The sequence below is a fragment of the Ambystoma mexicanum genome, chromosome 7p, assembly GCF_040938575.1.
Source record: "Ambystoma mexicanum isolate Mex_15411 chromosome 7p, UKY_AmexF1_1, whole genome shotgun sequence".
In the NCBI taxonomy this organism is placed as follows: Eukaryota; Metazoa; Chordata; class Amphibia; order Caudata; family Ambystomatidae; genus Ambystoma; species Ambystoma mexicanum.
In genome coordinates, this window is record NC_090939.1 from 167,557,900 (window position 1) to 167,573,459 (window position 15,560).

A 15,560-nucleotide genomic window follows, 5' to 3' on the forward strand; every position below is an offset into this window, starting at 1 on the left:
GGTGCTTATGCAGAATGTGTTTGGTAATTTATGTGAGGCAGACATGTTGCATGTAGTCCACTATTGGCTGAAGGTTGTGCCACCTTGAGGCAGTATGCTCTGTAGTCTGCATTTTATATTTGAATTCCTCAGCATGCCCTTAGTTCCAGCATGTCCATGAATAATGTGCATATGTGGTACCTCTTGACGCAAACTAAACTGTACTTTATTCGGACTGCCAACATTTGACATTAATACCACATTAATTGTAAATTAATGGTTAATTATGGTTTATTCAAGAAAGAACCTCCAGTGATGAGTCCTCACAAAATTTTCTTTTTAAGATGAATACAGATAAAACATTTGCCTGGGTGGCTGCGACTTGTTCATTAGAAATTTAGAATTCACATATTTGCCTTTCTGTACCACATATTCACATTTCGTTATGCAGTCTTCAATCTTGGGAATGACTGGGGTTGCCCGAGTTGACGCTGTAGGAAAACTGGGACTCCTGACTAGTAATTTATAGTGTCTGTTTTTACTTAGTTGAACAAAGCTTACTTTGTTTTTTCTTTTCAGAATATTCAAAGTTCCTCTGTTCGTAATGATCCCAAAACCCAACTTCAATCGCCGCATTCCCAAGAGCCACATCAGTCACCAACCATCAAGCAACAGTCAAACACACCTTTACCAGAACCACCTTCCAAACCAACAGACTCCCATTGTCCACCGGTTCAGGACACTGCTGCAATAGAAAGTAAAATTGCAAGAAGCCCTGCCACTAGTCCCTTGCTACAAACTGAAGGGTCCAGGCAAACATCGCCCAACAACCAAGCACCTAGCCCATTACCCCAGGGGACTGGCGCCCCTCCTGTTGACTCAAAAGCAGAACCAAAAGGCTCCTCCCAGCAGGTATCTGGTGGGGATCTGTTAAATATAGGAGAAAATCCAGATGGACTCTCGCAGGAGCAGCTGGAACATCGGGAGCGCTCCCTACAGACTCTAAGAGATATCCAGCGTATGCTTTTCCCAGACGAGCGAGAATTTGCTCTCAAAGAAAGTGCAGGCCAAAGTGGGGGTACGCCACAGATTCCTGGACTGCTGGATGGTCCTCAAAAGAAACCAGAAGGGCCAATACAGGCTATGTTGGCTCAGTCCCAAAGTTTAGGTAAAGGACCTGCACCACCAATTGAAGGTGGGATTCCATTTGGGCCCCAAGGACCTAGAGACATGCCCTTTTCACCAGAGGACATGGTACCTCAACTTATGAACCCACAGTCTGGGGACCACTTGGATCATATGACACCAGAGCAGGTGGCATGGTTAAAGCTACAGCAGGAATTTTATGAGGAAAAGAGGAGAAAGCAAGAACAGGTTGTTGTCCAGCAACGTTCATTACAGGATATGATGGTACACCAGCATGGACCAAGAGGAATCGTCCGGGGTCCCCCACCTCCGTATCAGATGAACCCCGGAGATGGTTGGGGACCTGGAGGGCCCGATTCTTTCCCGGATGGAATGAATATGCCTCATAACCTTCCCCCAAAGGGCATGGCACCTCATCCAAATATTCCTGGTGGACAAATGCAGCGGCTTCCTGGATTTGTAGCAATGATGAGCCCAGAAATGGAGGTACCCAATGCCCCCAACCAACAAGGTAGATCTGGGCTTTCAGGTGTCAACTGGCCGGAAGAGGTGCCAAAAATGTCAGATGGACGAAACTTTCCTCCTGGACAAGGAGTCTTCAGTGGGCCTGGGCGAGGTGAGCGATTTCCAAACCCCCAAGCTTTACAAGAGGAGATTTTTCACCAGCAAATGTCTGAGAAGCAGATGAGTATGGCTGCTGGCATGGGTATGGAGAACATCAGGCCAGGCATGGAAATGAACAGAGTGATGCCCCAACAGAGACGCATGGAGCCGGGAAGTAATATCTTCCCACGAATGTCAAGGGAAGGGTCCATGAGCCCCTCAAGGTCAGAGTTTCATAAGGCAATGCCTGGGCAAATGGGGCCAGGCCGGGATGTAGAATTTGGATTGGGTCCTGGAAATTTGAATATGAAGGTGGATATGAATATGATTAACTCAAACCAGCAAATTCTTTCCCAGAAAATGAGGGATGCAGGCATGGTCCCTGAAGAGATTATGAAAATGAGGTCTGGGGTCCATGAAATGCATCCATCCCAGCAGAAAATGCTTCCTTCGCAGTTTGCCGACCACCCACAGCAGGAGTTTGGCATGGGCTCCAGATCGTTTTTCGCTATGTCCCAAAATCCTGGTGGAGTACTAAGGCATCCCAGAGAGCAGATGGGACCGGACCAAAGGACTAACCATAGACTCAGCCACATGCCACCACTACCTCTCAATCCCATTGGTAATCAGAGCAACCTTGGTGTTGCACCTCCTGGCCAGCGTAGCCTGGGTCGTAAACCCTCAGATAATGTTTCTGCTGCGGGTAGTCAGGTGAACTCTCCTGGTGTGAACCCTTTAAAATCTCCAACCATGCGCCAGGTTCATTCGCCAATGCTGGGTTCTCCATCTGGAAATCTGAAGTCGCCTCAAACTCCATCACAGCTGGCTGGGATGTTGTCTGGTCCAACGGCTGCAGCTGCTGCTTCCATTAAATCGCCTCCTATTTTAGGATCTGCTGCTGCTTCACCTGTCCACTTGAAATCTCCATCCCTCCCTGTACCATCCCCTGGGTGGACGTCCTCACCAAAGCCCCCCATGCAAAGCCCAGGAATACCCCCTAACCCACACAAACAAGCTATTGGCATCGCCTCACCAGCCATGATGGGAAACGTTGAATCAGGTGAGTTGTTTGTTGTATTTGTTGGTTTCTGCTACATTTTGCCTGGAGCGGAATGATTACATTTTATCGTGGCAGATTGCTCCACTGTTGAGCACTATAGCACTAGCTGATGGTACCAAATGTAATGGTGCAGAGTTCATCTCTGAATTGTGAATCGCCACTGCCGGAATTCCAACCTGTATTCTGCAGTCTAAACTCATTCTGCAGTCTAAACTCCTTTTTCTACGGAGTGCTTTACTTTGTTAGCTAGCTTGCCACGCTAAGATTTTTTTCTTGGTTGGCACATTGAGCATAGTATGCCTTCTATTTTAAGTGTATTGTTAACACATCTAATCAAAGTATTTGCACACGCGCATATTGTCTGGATTGCTGTTGAATGTAACTGAATGGATATTTTAAGTTTTCAAATGCTTTGAATATAAATGCAAGGTTTATCTCGTAGTATTTGAATTACTGACTTGATGTTAATACCTTAAATACTCTTTTTGAAAAATAAATAGAAAAACTTGAACTCAAAGGGGCATTTTTTAAGAGGGCATTTTTTAAGTGGGCTTTTTCTTCGTTTTTTTTCTTTTACATTTAAACCTTCTAATTTGAGTAGACCACTTTGCCCATTATAATATGCAAACATGTTGGAATATCGATGGGTTGAAATATTGAAAACCTAGGCTCACATGGTCCGTTTTGTGGTGGGTTCGCAGTGATGGGAAAGGAACATGGAGCATGTGAACTTTTAATGTATTGGATGTAAGTTACTACGGAGGTGTTAATGGGTTTGAAAGGCCAGTTTATGGAGGCTTGTTTCGTTGCAGAAATTGGATTGGTTGCCATGTTTTGGCTATTGGTTGAACTCCTGTGTTTTAAGGAGGGTGACGGCCAAACCTCTGCATGAATAGCACAGCCTGTCAGCCAACTTACTATGTCACTGATGCTTCCTTCAGTTAGGGCCAGATATATTTCATAGTGAACTTGTGGTGTTTGTTAGTTTGGAGGATTTTGATTTAAGGATTACAATATTTAGGATTTGAAGAATATATAAATGTACGGTTTCATATTTTTTACCATACTTAAAGTTTTTAGATAATTTAGCTTAGAAGTAAGTATCATATTGTGTGCAGTCTCCCTGGTAGAGCCACAGTGCTAGCGGTTTTCCGATGAGTAATGTATGCTTTAAAAAATGTGTTTGTAGAAGTGAAAAATGGATTGTGCCAATTGCTGCAGCATGTCTTGCTATTGACAAATGGGGCCAGGGTTTTGATCATGTTTAAGAAGAATGTGCCAAACTCGATTTTCCATGCATAGTTGTATTAGTTATTTTTTGGGGGGCAGGCCGGGCGGGGGGGTGGGTTATAGCGTTTGAACAGATTTGACATGTTTTCCCAATTTAACTGTGTGGTTACCAAAGAAGTGACTGTTTGGTTCGAACATGAAGGAATGTGTTTCTGTAAGACTATAATTGGTATGTAAGAACTCCCTACTAGGAAGAATAGTTTGCAGTCGTCTTGAGTCACCGAATGTCTGTGAATAGCTTCGGCCACGTAACTTGCCGATGTAGGAAAGGTTTGATTTAATCTGAGTGACACGTTTACATGTTGGCGTTGGATTTGAACTTGCGAGTGGTGCGTGAGATTCGAAAATCAAGAATGAGTTTGATTTGAGCCTTTGCTTCAAGCCGTGAGAAAACATTGAGTGTGCTTTTAATGAGACAGGATTTGGAAATGGAGTTTACTTCCATAATACGTAACATTAAAGGACGTGACTAGACAGATTGTTGGATTTCTAGCTGCATTAGACTTGGGGCTTTGGCCAGGTTCGGGTGCCATAGTGCCCTCTCGCATAGGAAGAAGGCAGTGATGTTTGAAATCTGCAGTGCAGCCTTTCCATTAAACCAGCTGTGGTGGTGGGAAGAAGTTGGAAAATGTGAATGAAGAAGGCACATGACTAACTTCAAATACATTTAAGTAATTGGAATATTTTCAGATCTATAGAGATCCGCAATCCTGAGACTGTGGTTGGTGGACGATTGGGGTGGGTTCATGGCACTTAGACTATGGGGCTCCCTATTGGGGTAGACGGTAGTTTTTAGGGATCTTGAAGGCAGTCACTGTTGGTATGCCCTTAATGTCAAGCAGTTGGTGTTCCAGTAATGGGCTGTGTGGTGCGTCATAAGGAGGAGTCTGAAACATTGAGGACATGTTGCATCTCTTTTAATGAAAATATAAGCCAAAGGCCCCTCTTTTCCTATTGCTAAAGGGAGCTGCCTATCTAAATTAACTAAAGGTGCTCATCTTTCAGGAAGTCCAAAAGTATAATTTGTCCTAGGTCTCAAACCTACCTGACCCTGCCACTAATATAAATAATACAAACCTGGCTTTCTCTTTAATGCGGTCTCTTATCTCCTGTGATTCATTCACAACTGTCTCTGGTATTTCCTTCATGAGCTCATATAGCTCTTCCCATATACTTGAAGGACCTTGATTCTCTTTAATGTCAGCTTTACTAGAAAATAAATTCTTGAAATAGTTTCTCACACTCTGGCCTGTACTTGTATGTCTCTTATATTCTTGATGGTCCACAAACCCTAGGTTTTGTGTGACCTCCAAATGAGTCCCCCTCTCCGTGGTTCTTGGTATTGGATTCTCAATACCTGTTACCCTTCTATGCGGTGGGCTCAGTTCCATTTTATATCTGCCAAACAGCGTTGTCCATCACGTTCTGTATGGATTTCAGATATCTCCAATTCTGCTCACTTAATGTTCAACTTTCATATTTGTGACTGAGAGTTTTCTCCCCTTCCAATACTTTGCCCGGTGACCTCTCCCGTTCTCCCTGGTACCTTTTCTGGTGCTGTTGACCCTAGCGGGCCTCAGTGTACACTCAGCTATTAGACTTCTCAGTTCATCTTCTCTTTGACTGGCTTCTCCGGCATAGCGTTCTCGACGACTCCGACTATGGGTTCCGTCTACATATCGGGCTGCAGTTAACTAGTTAGTCTCCCTGGCATTTCTCGTCTTTCCAAAAGTTGCAGGCTCTGTTACTACTTTCTGCTCTGCCTCTCCAAGGCGTATCACGTAAGTGGACTTCCCTGTGTACCATACTCTTTATTTTCACAAGAGTTTCTCGTCCATGTCTCTTTAAAGAGAAATCTCCTTTTCCTTGGGGTGGCTGTTTTGTCCCCACATTGTCTGGAGCCTAACCTAAGGATGACCGATTAGTCTTCATAGCAGGAAGTCCCATATATGCAGATATGGTATTAGTTCTAGGGAATTCCCCATCGGAATGGGAGTCCTTGTCCCCTAAAGGGAGTCACTCCCATTAAGGTCCCACTTGCCCATACCCTTACGGAGGGTCTTGTGGAGCGGGCTCGGTTAGGTAAGATATTCATATTTATGATAAACCTTCCTGGCCTGTGTCCACCCCAGAACCTTTTGCTAATTATTTGACCTTATCCCTAAGTGAGTGGGAATCGTTTTTCCCCTCTCACCTAGTCTTTTACTCTTTGTCTGTCCATAGTGTATGGTTGGAGTTTCCGGTAACTTTTAGGCTTAGGCTGGGTTGCACCTTTGGACTCCCCTGTTCATTTCTGTTTCATGTACATGGGTGAACTACTGTACCCAAGTAGTAAAGGGGGATTTTCACCCCATTTACATTTTGTATAAGTGAGCCAGCACACCCCACCTTATGTGGAGTGCTGGGGGGATACAATGTATCCCCTTTCTTACTTACCTGGTAACATTTTGGTACAATTGCGAGTTCACATGAATGGCTGGTGGCAGTGTAACTACTTTTATGACTTTTAGTCACTATTACCCGCAGGCTGTTAATTCAGCCTCGGTGATGCACAGAAGGGCCAACATTTTTCTAAAATGGCAGGCTCCTTTTTTCGCCATTTCATGTGCTTGCTGTTTTTGAACTCTTCCCCTGACATTCTAGGCGAGAACAACATCTTTGGAAGTTTTGTCTTCGGCGGGAATCCTTTGAATTGCCTTCCCAGGCTCCAGTGTGTTTGAGAAGGCAGGAAGCGAGGGAGGAGTCTTTCACCTTGCCTGAAAGAAACCAACTCTGTGGGGGAGCTGGCTTTCCTGATTGGACAGCAAGACTGCCCCTTGCTGCTGTAAAATACAGGGTGAGAATGCAGATGTTCTTGTTAAATACTCTAAACCTGGAGGCTGCTGACAAGTCGACCACTGGAGCTGAAACCGAAGAGGAAGGAACGATGGCTGGAGAGATTTCCAGCGACTGGGGAGCCTGCTGTGTAGCCGGATCCAGCTGTAGCTCTTCCCTCCAATCAACCTGGGGGTCCCAAACGTGATGACTCCTACCCAGAGGCTGGTTAGATCCACTCGTCTCATAATGACCCGTATTTTGAGCCCTCCCACAACATGTTGCAACCTTGCTGGGCTGTAATACTCCAATACCCATGGACCTCAAGCCTTTGTGCGGTGCATGGTGTTCCGAAGTGCGATTCCGGCTGAAACCTTGATGGCCTCCTCCTGGCTCTTCAGAGACACGATTTGAATCCCTGAAGTCCCCTCACCAGAGTGCAGGACCGAGAGAATGATGAGAATCTGGCCGGCGATATTCATTCTTCATCCGGCTGCTGTAAAGGGTGCCAAAAATCAGAGCTGCATACAGCCTTGATGAAACCCTTACCTGGAGTCTTCCCCGTTGAACCGTGCTGCAAATTCCCATCCAGTGTCCTGTCTTCGGTCTTAACGACAAGGAAGTAATTGACCAGGTTTTGGGCTGTAGATACTGAAGATGTCCTGCTGCAAACTCTTCTTCTGTGCTCAGGTACTGTGTTGACTGGGGTATTACTCACCTTAAGCCTTTTGTGATTCCTGTGAAGCTTTGGGGGTGATTCATGTAATTCGGAGTCCCCTCATCCAGTTCGCCCGGGCCCATTGATGAAACCCCTCTAGGGTGCCTTCTCTGAAGTCCCTGGACCCTAACTTACTCTGAAATGAACTGCTTACTTGTTTTGAAGAGACAAACACTGACTTTGTCTGCAACCGAACCCTATCACACCCTGCCTACAGTTGGCACTTACACCACTAGGGGCCGTCTTCTTTCTGCCTCCGAGAGAACTCTGAAGAGGAGCTGGCTGGAGTCGCTAAGATCCTGGACAGAAAGTTCGAGACGGTCCGATGCCACGGTAGGGATCCCGAAGAGGCGGACGAAGAAAGACGGTGGCGCCGACGAGGGGCTAGTGGAGGAGGAGGACTCCACTCCCAGCCGTCCTGCCCGTCGCAACCGACACCTGTGCCACAGGACAACTCTGGAGAAATCTTGATGGCGATCCAGGCCTTGTGCACGGAGATAAGGACGAGGTTGCCCTTACCTCCAACGGATCCAGCGGAGCCTGGACCATCGGAAGTCCTCCAAACAAGCGGAGGAGAACTCACCCCCCCCCCCCCCGCCTTTCCAGCCTTCACGGCCTTCGCAGCCTTCATCCCCATCCCCTGAACCGAGGGATGACACAGGAACTGAGACGGCCACGACAGGGACGGATGACAAAGGTGGTAACAACGGCATGGGTCTTCCATCACCACATCCTAAGGCCTCCCCACCCGACGAAATTGGCTCCTTCCACGCCATGATCGCCAGGGCATCCGAGCTCTTCCAGCTCTGCCCCGAAGAACAGAAGAAGGAAGACTTCCTCTATCAACGGCGTGAGGCCAAGAGGAAGATGGTCCTTTCGGTCCCGTTACTTGACATCTGGGACGAGGGACTGTCGCTCCTGAAGAACCCGTCCACGACTCCTGGTAAGAGAGACTGGTACGAGAAGAATTACCGGGTCCCGGATTCTGCCCCTTTGTGCCTTTAGGGCACAGCCGCCCCCGGATTCGGTCGTCTCGCCGACGGTCAAGAAGAAAGCGGCGACGGCTTCAACTTCAACCTCCCCGCCGGACGGCGAGGGGAAGAAACTGGATGCCATGGGACGACAGGTCATCTCTTCGGCGGCGACAATTAAAGCGGCAAATGCAGAAGAAGCGGCAAATACGACAGAAGAAAGACGGTGGCGCCGACGAGGGGCTAGTGGAGGAGGAGGACTCCACTCCCAGCCGTCTGTGGCACTGGGCGGTCGCCCAAGGGATGTTTCTGGTACCCTTCCATCTGGCAGGAATAAAGAAAACCATCGCCGACTCACTCAGCAGGGAGCTGCGCTCGTGCCACGAGTGGGAACTGCATCAGGATCAAGTGGATCTACTCTTCCAACGATGGGGCAATCCCCAGATCGACCTATTTGCGACGCGGCGAACACCAAGTGCCGGAGGTTCGCCAGCAGGTTTCCCCAGCCGGGGAGCATGGGCGATGCCTTCTCATTCCCCTGGGACGGCCTGTTCCTGTATGCGTTCCCGCCGTTGCTGCTGCGACTCATCAACCAACTCAGGCGGTCCCGGTGCAGGATGATCCTCGTCTCACCGGCATGGCCGAGAGAGATCTGGTTCCCGGACCTTCTTGACATGTCAGCGCCCCCCCCCCAGTCAAGCTGCCGACTGATGCTGACCTCCTCAGAGGAGGCGCCATCCTCCACCACGACCTGGGGTCGCTGAACTTGTATGCCTGGCTCCTGCAGCACTAGAGTTTGGAGAGTACAATATCCCGGCAGACTGCAAGGAGGTGCTTGCAAAGGCCAGGGCGTCCTCAACTCTCGTGCTATGGACACAAATGGAAGAGGTTTTCTGTCTGGTGCCGGGCACAGAAGATTAACCCTTTGTGGATTACGGCCCCTCAAGTGCTGCCGTACTTGCTATCGCTGGCCAAGGCGGGGATGGCCCACGCCTCCGTCAAGATCCATCTGGTGGCCATCTCCCACTACACCAGAACTCTGGGGCGCTCATCGCTGTGGTCCCATCGCCTGGTGAAGGAGTTCATGAAGGGACTGTTCTGATTGTTCCCGCCGGTGAAGGCTCCGGCCCCGGCGTGGGAGCTCAATGTGGTGCTGACCAGGCTCATGGGGCCGCCATTCGAGCCTCTGCATTCTGCACCGTTGAAGTTCCTGTCGTGGAAAACAGCGTTTCTTTTGTCCATCACCTCTGCAAGAAGAGTGGGAGAGATCCAGGCCCTCTCCTGCAAGCCTCCCTACCTGACTTTCCACGAGACGAGTGTGGTGCTGAGGACGCACCCCTCCTTCATGCCCAAGGTGCTGTCGGACTTCCATCTCAATGAGCCCTTGGTGTTACCTGTTTTCTTTACGTCTCCTTCGTCGCTGGCCGAGAGGACTTTGCACTCGCTAGATGTAGCTAGAGTGCTGAAGTTCTACGTGGACCGCACAAAGCGTTTTCGGAAGACATCACAGCCGTTTGTGAACTTTGGACCTGTGAACCAAGGGAAGGCCCTCTCGAAGGCTTCCATTTCCAGATGGCTCTTCGGCTGCATCATGCACTGTCACCGGTTGGCAAACCGACCGTTGCCCGGCCGTCCGAGAGCCCATTCGACCAGAGCGGTCACTGTTACCACGGCGTTCCTATCTGGTGTGCCCCTGCTGGACATCTGCAGGGCTCCTACGTGGAGGTCGACTCACACCTTTACGAGATTCTACTGCGTCGACCGGGATTCCAGGGAGGAGTCCAGGGTCGGCCAGGCAGTGCTGCGCAACCTGTTCGCCTGAAGGTGGGCCTGGTGAGGAGGTAAGAGATGCTTAATGTTGAGTTGATGATACGCTTAATGTTGAGCCTTGCCACCTCCTGTGGTTGTGCATGTGTGTATTCCTATGTATTCTTGTATTCATGAGCATGTGAATCCATGCCAGACCCCATGTTGGAGAAGGAGCAAGTTACTTACCTGTAACTGTTGTTCTCCAGCATGGGTCTGGCATGGATTCACATGCGAACCCTCCCTCCTAGCCCTCTGCGGCTCTTCACTTGGTCCTACTGCCACTTTACGTGCTACCAAATCTGAGGATGGCTGCCAAGGGAGGGGCGTGGGGAGAGGGCAGTCATTGGCTGGGGGCACTGACCCGGAGACCAGTGATTGGTTACTACTAAGAAAGACAGTTCAGAAACGAAACTGATATTTTCTTTTCTGAGGATTCCCAGCCTGACGACGGGGAATATTCATGAGCATGTGAATCCATGCCAGACCCAAGCTGGAGAACAACAGTTACAGGTAAGTAACTTCTTCCTTATTCCTATCTTTTTTTACCCAACTTCCAAAAAAGGAGTAACCTACTTTCTACCAGTGGTAGAAATGTTGTAAAGAATGTAGTGGCTCTGTGACCCTGTTGGGGGACTGGGTAACTGGTCCAGAGCAGGTTGACAGTCAAGCGGGTGGAATGGGCAAAAAAATATCTCCTATTTTCCATTAGTTGGTTATCCATTTGGAACATTTACATATCAATTTTGTGAAATGAATTCTGTACTTGCTAATCTTTGCTCGGCTGGAACCCAGATTTACTTTGTACCTTAAGCGATGGATGCTGCTTCAGTGGGGCTGAAACTAGAAAGTCTGTGGTCATACATTTATTTAGTAATGTATTCCAAACTCTGGGTCCTAAGACTGAAAGCCTTTTATTTCCTCCTATGTTGACAACTGTCCTAGGGATGAATAGTCTGAGATTCACCATAGACCAAAATGTTAAGACGTTCAACCTATAAGAAACTCTAGGTACCTTTGAATGGGCAAGGTGGACAAGGACCAACTACCTCTGACTGGGTTACACTTGATCAATAACAAACGAAATGGTGAGACCTGCAAAATGAGGTTTTGTTAAATATGAGGACCGATTCAAAAACATTTGGGAGAAATGCACAAATTTATATACAAAGTACAAGACTACCAATATCAGTCAATGCTACACTAACCTCGACTGGCGGGATGGTGTAATTACATTACGCGAGTACGCTATCTAGAAACCACTTAGTCTTACCCGTGGTTAGTAATTAAAAGACAAACCCACGTTCAGCAGCGTTCTCCGAAGAGCAGACCCGCTGAGAAACTACTTCTAAAAGAAGGTAAGGGATAATCTAATCCTAGCAAACTAATTTAAGATGCTCACTAGTTAGGAATGGTTTACATATAAAATCCCTGACCAAGGGTTTTTTCGATTTTTGTCTTTAAGGACAGACTTTGACCAACACCAATAAGAGAATTCATTTTTCCCGAAAGAGGAAAAAAACAGGGGTTGTGGGTGTAAGATATATTTTAAGTGCAAGAAGATTCTCTTAACCTTAGCAAGATAACTTATCCAAAACATTTGTGATTAATTGATCATAACTTTACCAGATAGCGCTTGAAATTAAGGTATATGATAAATCCTCCTATGTTATCAAGAAAAGATCTAGCGATATTTATCACAAGCATAAACTGAAACTATGACCCATGAGCTACCAGCAAAAGTAAGCAGCATTTGTTTCCTTTTCATTTTATTTGGAACTGTGGTAACAAAATATCGCACTCTCTTGGGCAGTTGTGAAATTGATTTACACCCTTCACCGACTGAGCTAATCGGATCGCGTTTTGCACAATATGAGGGTTCAAAGGCCCTGGAGAAGTGAAGCGTATTCCCAAATAATCAAACCATAAGACTGTCACAGTTGCCTCTCCCACATTACTGATAATTTCCGTGGCTTTCTTGACCCCATCAGCATTAACCTGGTTTTGGTTGTATTGAGAACGGACCCATTGGTCTTGTTATATTCATGTAAACTTTCAAGAAGTTTGGATCCATTTGTTATTATGGGCTAATAAAGGAACTACATTGTTTAAGAAAAAATGAATGTTGGTTGGGGCAAGCACACCATCCGGTTTGTACCCCTTGCTGAATTAATCTACTCTGTAACCTCGGTTTGTATCCCAAATCTTACTTGCTCCACCATATTCCTGAGTAGATCCCTTATGAGCCTCAAATATTCTGGGTCTAAACCAGCCATCCTAAAGGCATCCAATCATTTTGTCTGCTCTACTCAATCAATAAGGCCTTCAAATCGACAAGATGGGGAACAATTTCTGATTATATAAGGTAACTTATTTCGTCTGCAATAACCTCCATCTATGCCCCTGCTTAATGGTGCCTGGCACAGTCTGAGCCCACCTTGTCTTTCATTTAAGTTTCCCTTACTAAGCAACCGTGGATATGACGGAATCATTTTCACAAAGATTTTCATGCTCCCGGCAATAGTGAAAATTGGTCTAGAATATGTTTGAAGGGACCGATAGCCTGTCTAAAAAATCAGAAAAATCTCTTAAATTTCCATGACTGAGGCAATTCCCATGGCCAAACTGTAGTTAAAGGTGGGTACCAAGTCTCAATGTCACTTTTTTAAAAACTATCAACAGGGATACCGTCCACTTCTGGAGCCTTTACAGCTTTCTGGAATTTGTATACGCTCACCTCAACCAGGGAGGATCTCTTACCCTTCACCTTAATAGCAACGGTTGACCGGTTCATCTATCTCTTGCTGCTCCATAGATAATAATTCACTACCGTGAGTGTGGCAAAGTGTACAGTCCAGGTTAAATGGATAACAATTAGGGTTCACCCCAAAAGGGATGTTTTCTCCCTCCAGCTAGCCAGGCTCTGAAATGCCCCAGCATTTCCTTCAGTGGTGTCAACCAACTCTAACTGTGCTTGATAACTGCTCTTCCTTTTCTTTTGCTAGATGAATGACTTGGAAACCGGTCTAAAATCCCCTAACTTGCACCTTACCTTCCAGATTATTAAAATACCACCCTCCCTCCTCAAAGAGTAGGGCACCACTGTATAAAAGGCCAAGCCCAATGCTGGCACCAAACCTTTGTTAATCTCCACTGCTCTACAGTTAGGCTTCCGCTGTAAACAATCAAATGCAATTACGACTGCCGGTTATGTCCTGGCCCGTTGTGTCAGAAGGGCTTCCTGCCTTTGTACACCCTTGATATAGGATACTCAGGGGAACATTCATAGCCTTCCATTTTCGGCATCGTCCTATCAATCTCGTGAGGATGACTGGGTAAATGAGATTAAAACTGTGGGCGTTGATTGAACATTAGAAAATGGTGTTTACTTTCCTTTTGAACACCAGGAAAGCGGTACTCTGGCAAAGGCCACACTTTCCACAGACCGCCTTATCCACAGCACCATTGGTCACTATTCTAGAAATGCAGTAGAAGTGGAAAGCCATCTCCTACAGCCCCTGCAAACTGCAAAGCGTCTCACATGGGCTGAGCAGTGAGTGTCCACATTCCCATCCACTATGCACCCAAGCAAGGATAGTGGCACTGGCCATTAGGACAGGGTGGTTGTTGTGTGCTCTTGCAACCATTCTAGAAAATGCAATCTCTTGTGAAAGGGTCTGTCTGGCATGTCACAAGGTAGAAATAATGGCGGTAAAGGAACAAACGAAGTTTTCATGTATCTTCGATGGAAGGGCATCTTTTCTCACTTTTTTGGTGGAAAAGCAAGCCACAAATCGAGGCCAGTCCTTGACCTCAAAACAGCCTGCATGTGTTTTTAAAAAGTGTTTCATTGTATTTACAGGTTCAAACTAAACCGATTCTTACAGTTCGAATACACCACAAACTGGCACAGACATTCAATGTTTAAAATGTTAATGTAGGTATCCTTGATGAAGAACTAGGATTACAAGTAAAACGGATCAAATGTCACGGATAAATTGAAAGGAAACGAAAAAGTTGCAATTCTAAATAGGCCATCCACATAGCCTGTAGTGTGGGGTCCTCTGTGTTCCCTGAGTTATAACTGGAGATCTTGTGTGGCCAGCCATACTATGATTTTATGAGGGATCTGATATAGGGTTATTCTTGCCGGATTTGATAGGCATATGATCTATTTGGCAAAGGGGAATGTTAACCAGACGCGCGCCTCTCTTCCCTCCCCACCCCTTTAAATTGCACACAAGTGGGGTTAACAATGAAAGTTTTATGTAAGGTTATTGTAATCCGAGATTGACTAGCACATCTAGAATAAATAGGTTTTGAGAGGTTGAGAGCAATTTTGTCACCTGTTGGGATGAATATTTCAATTCACATTGAAGATGGGCATATTGTTGGGAACGTAGGGGAAAGGACTATAAAGGCTGCAAATGAACAAATATGGCTGGAACATATGCTGATGTAGACCAGAGGTTGCAGGGTTATCAAATCGTGCAACGTACAATGTAAGAAGAAGAGTAAACCAAGAATAGACTATTGGTTTGTACCAAAAGCCATTGCTGCCACCACTAACTACCAAGAAGTCTGGGTGAGTGCAAAGAAAGGATTCAGAGGTTTGTAGAGATACAGGTTTCAGTGTCTGCTATAGGGATTATATTTCTTTTGAGCGATTTTTGAAGGTTTTTCTGCTTTATACCAACTACCAAGAGCTACTTTTTACTCCATACGCCTAATGACTCCCCATGCTTACTGGTGACACACAAACATGCCTACATGACATTAACTTTGTCAAGGGATGCGTATAGAGAATCAGTAGGACACATTTTGAAAATAATGGGCTGTGTGTAATGATGGAAACATTGCTTTGCATGTGGTACTTGGTTTGAGCCCGAGTGTTCCACACTAAGGAAAACTTGAATGGTGGAGAAAATAGATTGGTTGTACAAATGCTAGTAGATTCAATGACTAGGAATGTGGGCTAAATCCGGCAATGCAAGCCTGTCTTCCATCTCTGTGTGTCTGCTGCGGGCTGCCATCTTATTATCTGATCTTTGCATGCAGGGGCACCCCCTGTGTGGCCAAAACAACCCAAGGTCCTGATTCCGGCAACCCCACTGCCCCACAAACTCGACTTACTTGTCCCCTATGCCGGCATCTTACCATTGCGCTGGGCACC

At 46.6% G+C, this 15,560-nt stretch overlaps 1 protein-coding gene across 4 annotated transcripts in view; it reads left to right on the forward strand.

The window, feature by feature from the left end:
* BCL9 (BCL9 transcription coactivator) overlaps nt 1–15,560 on the forward strand; it is a 1,044,334-nt gene that overhangs the window by 1,014,988 nt on the left and 13,786 nt on the right. For all 4 annotated transcript variants that reach the window (XM_069635994.1, XM_069635993.1, XM_069635995.1 and 1 more), the window contains one exon: nt 559–2,788. In XM_069635994.1, the coding sequence (XP_069492095.1) occupies nt 559–2,788 (2,230 nt within the window). The remainder of the gene's footprint in view (nt 1–558; nt 2,789–15,560) is intronic.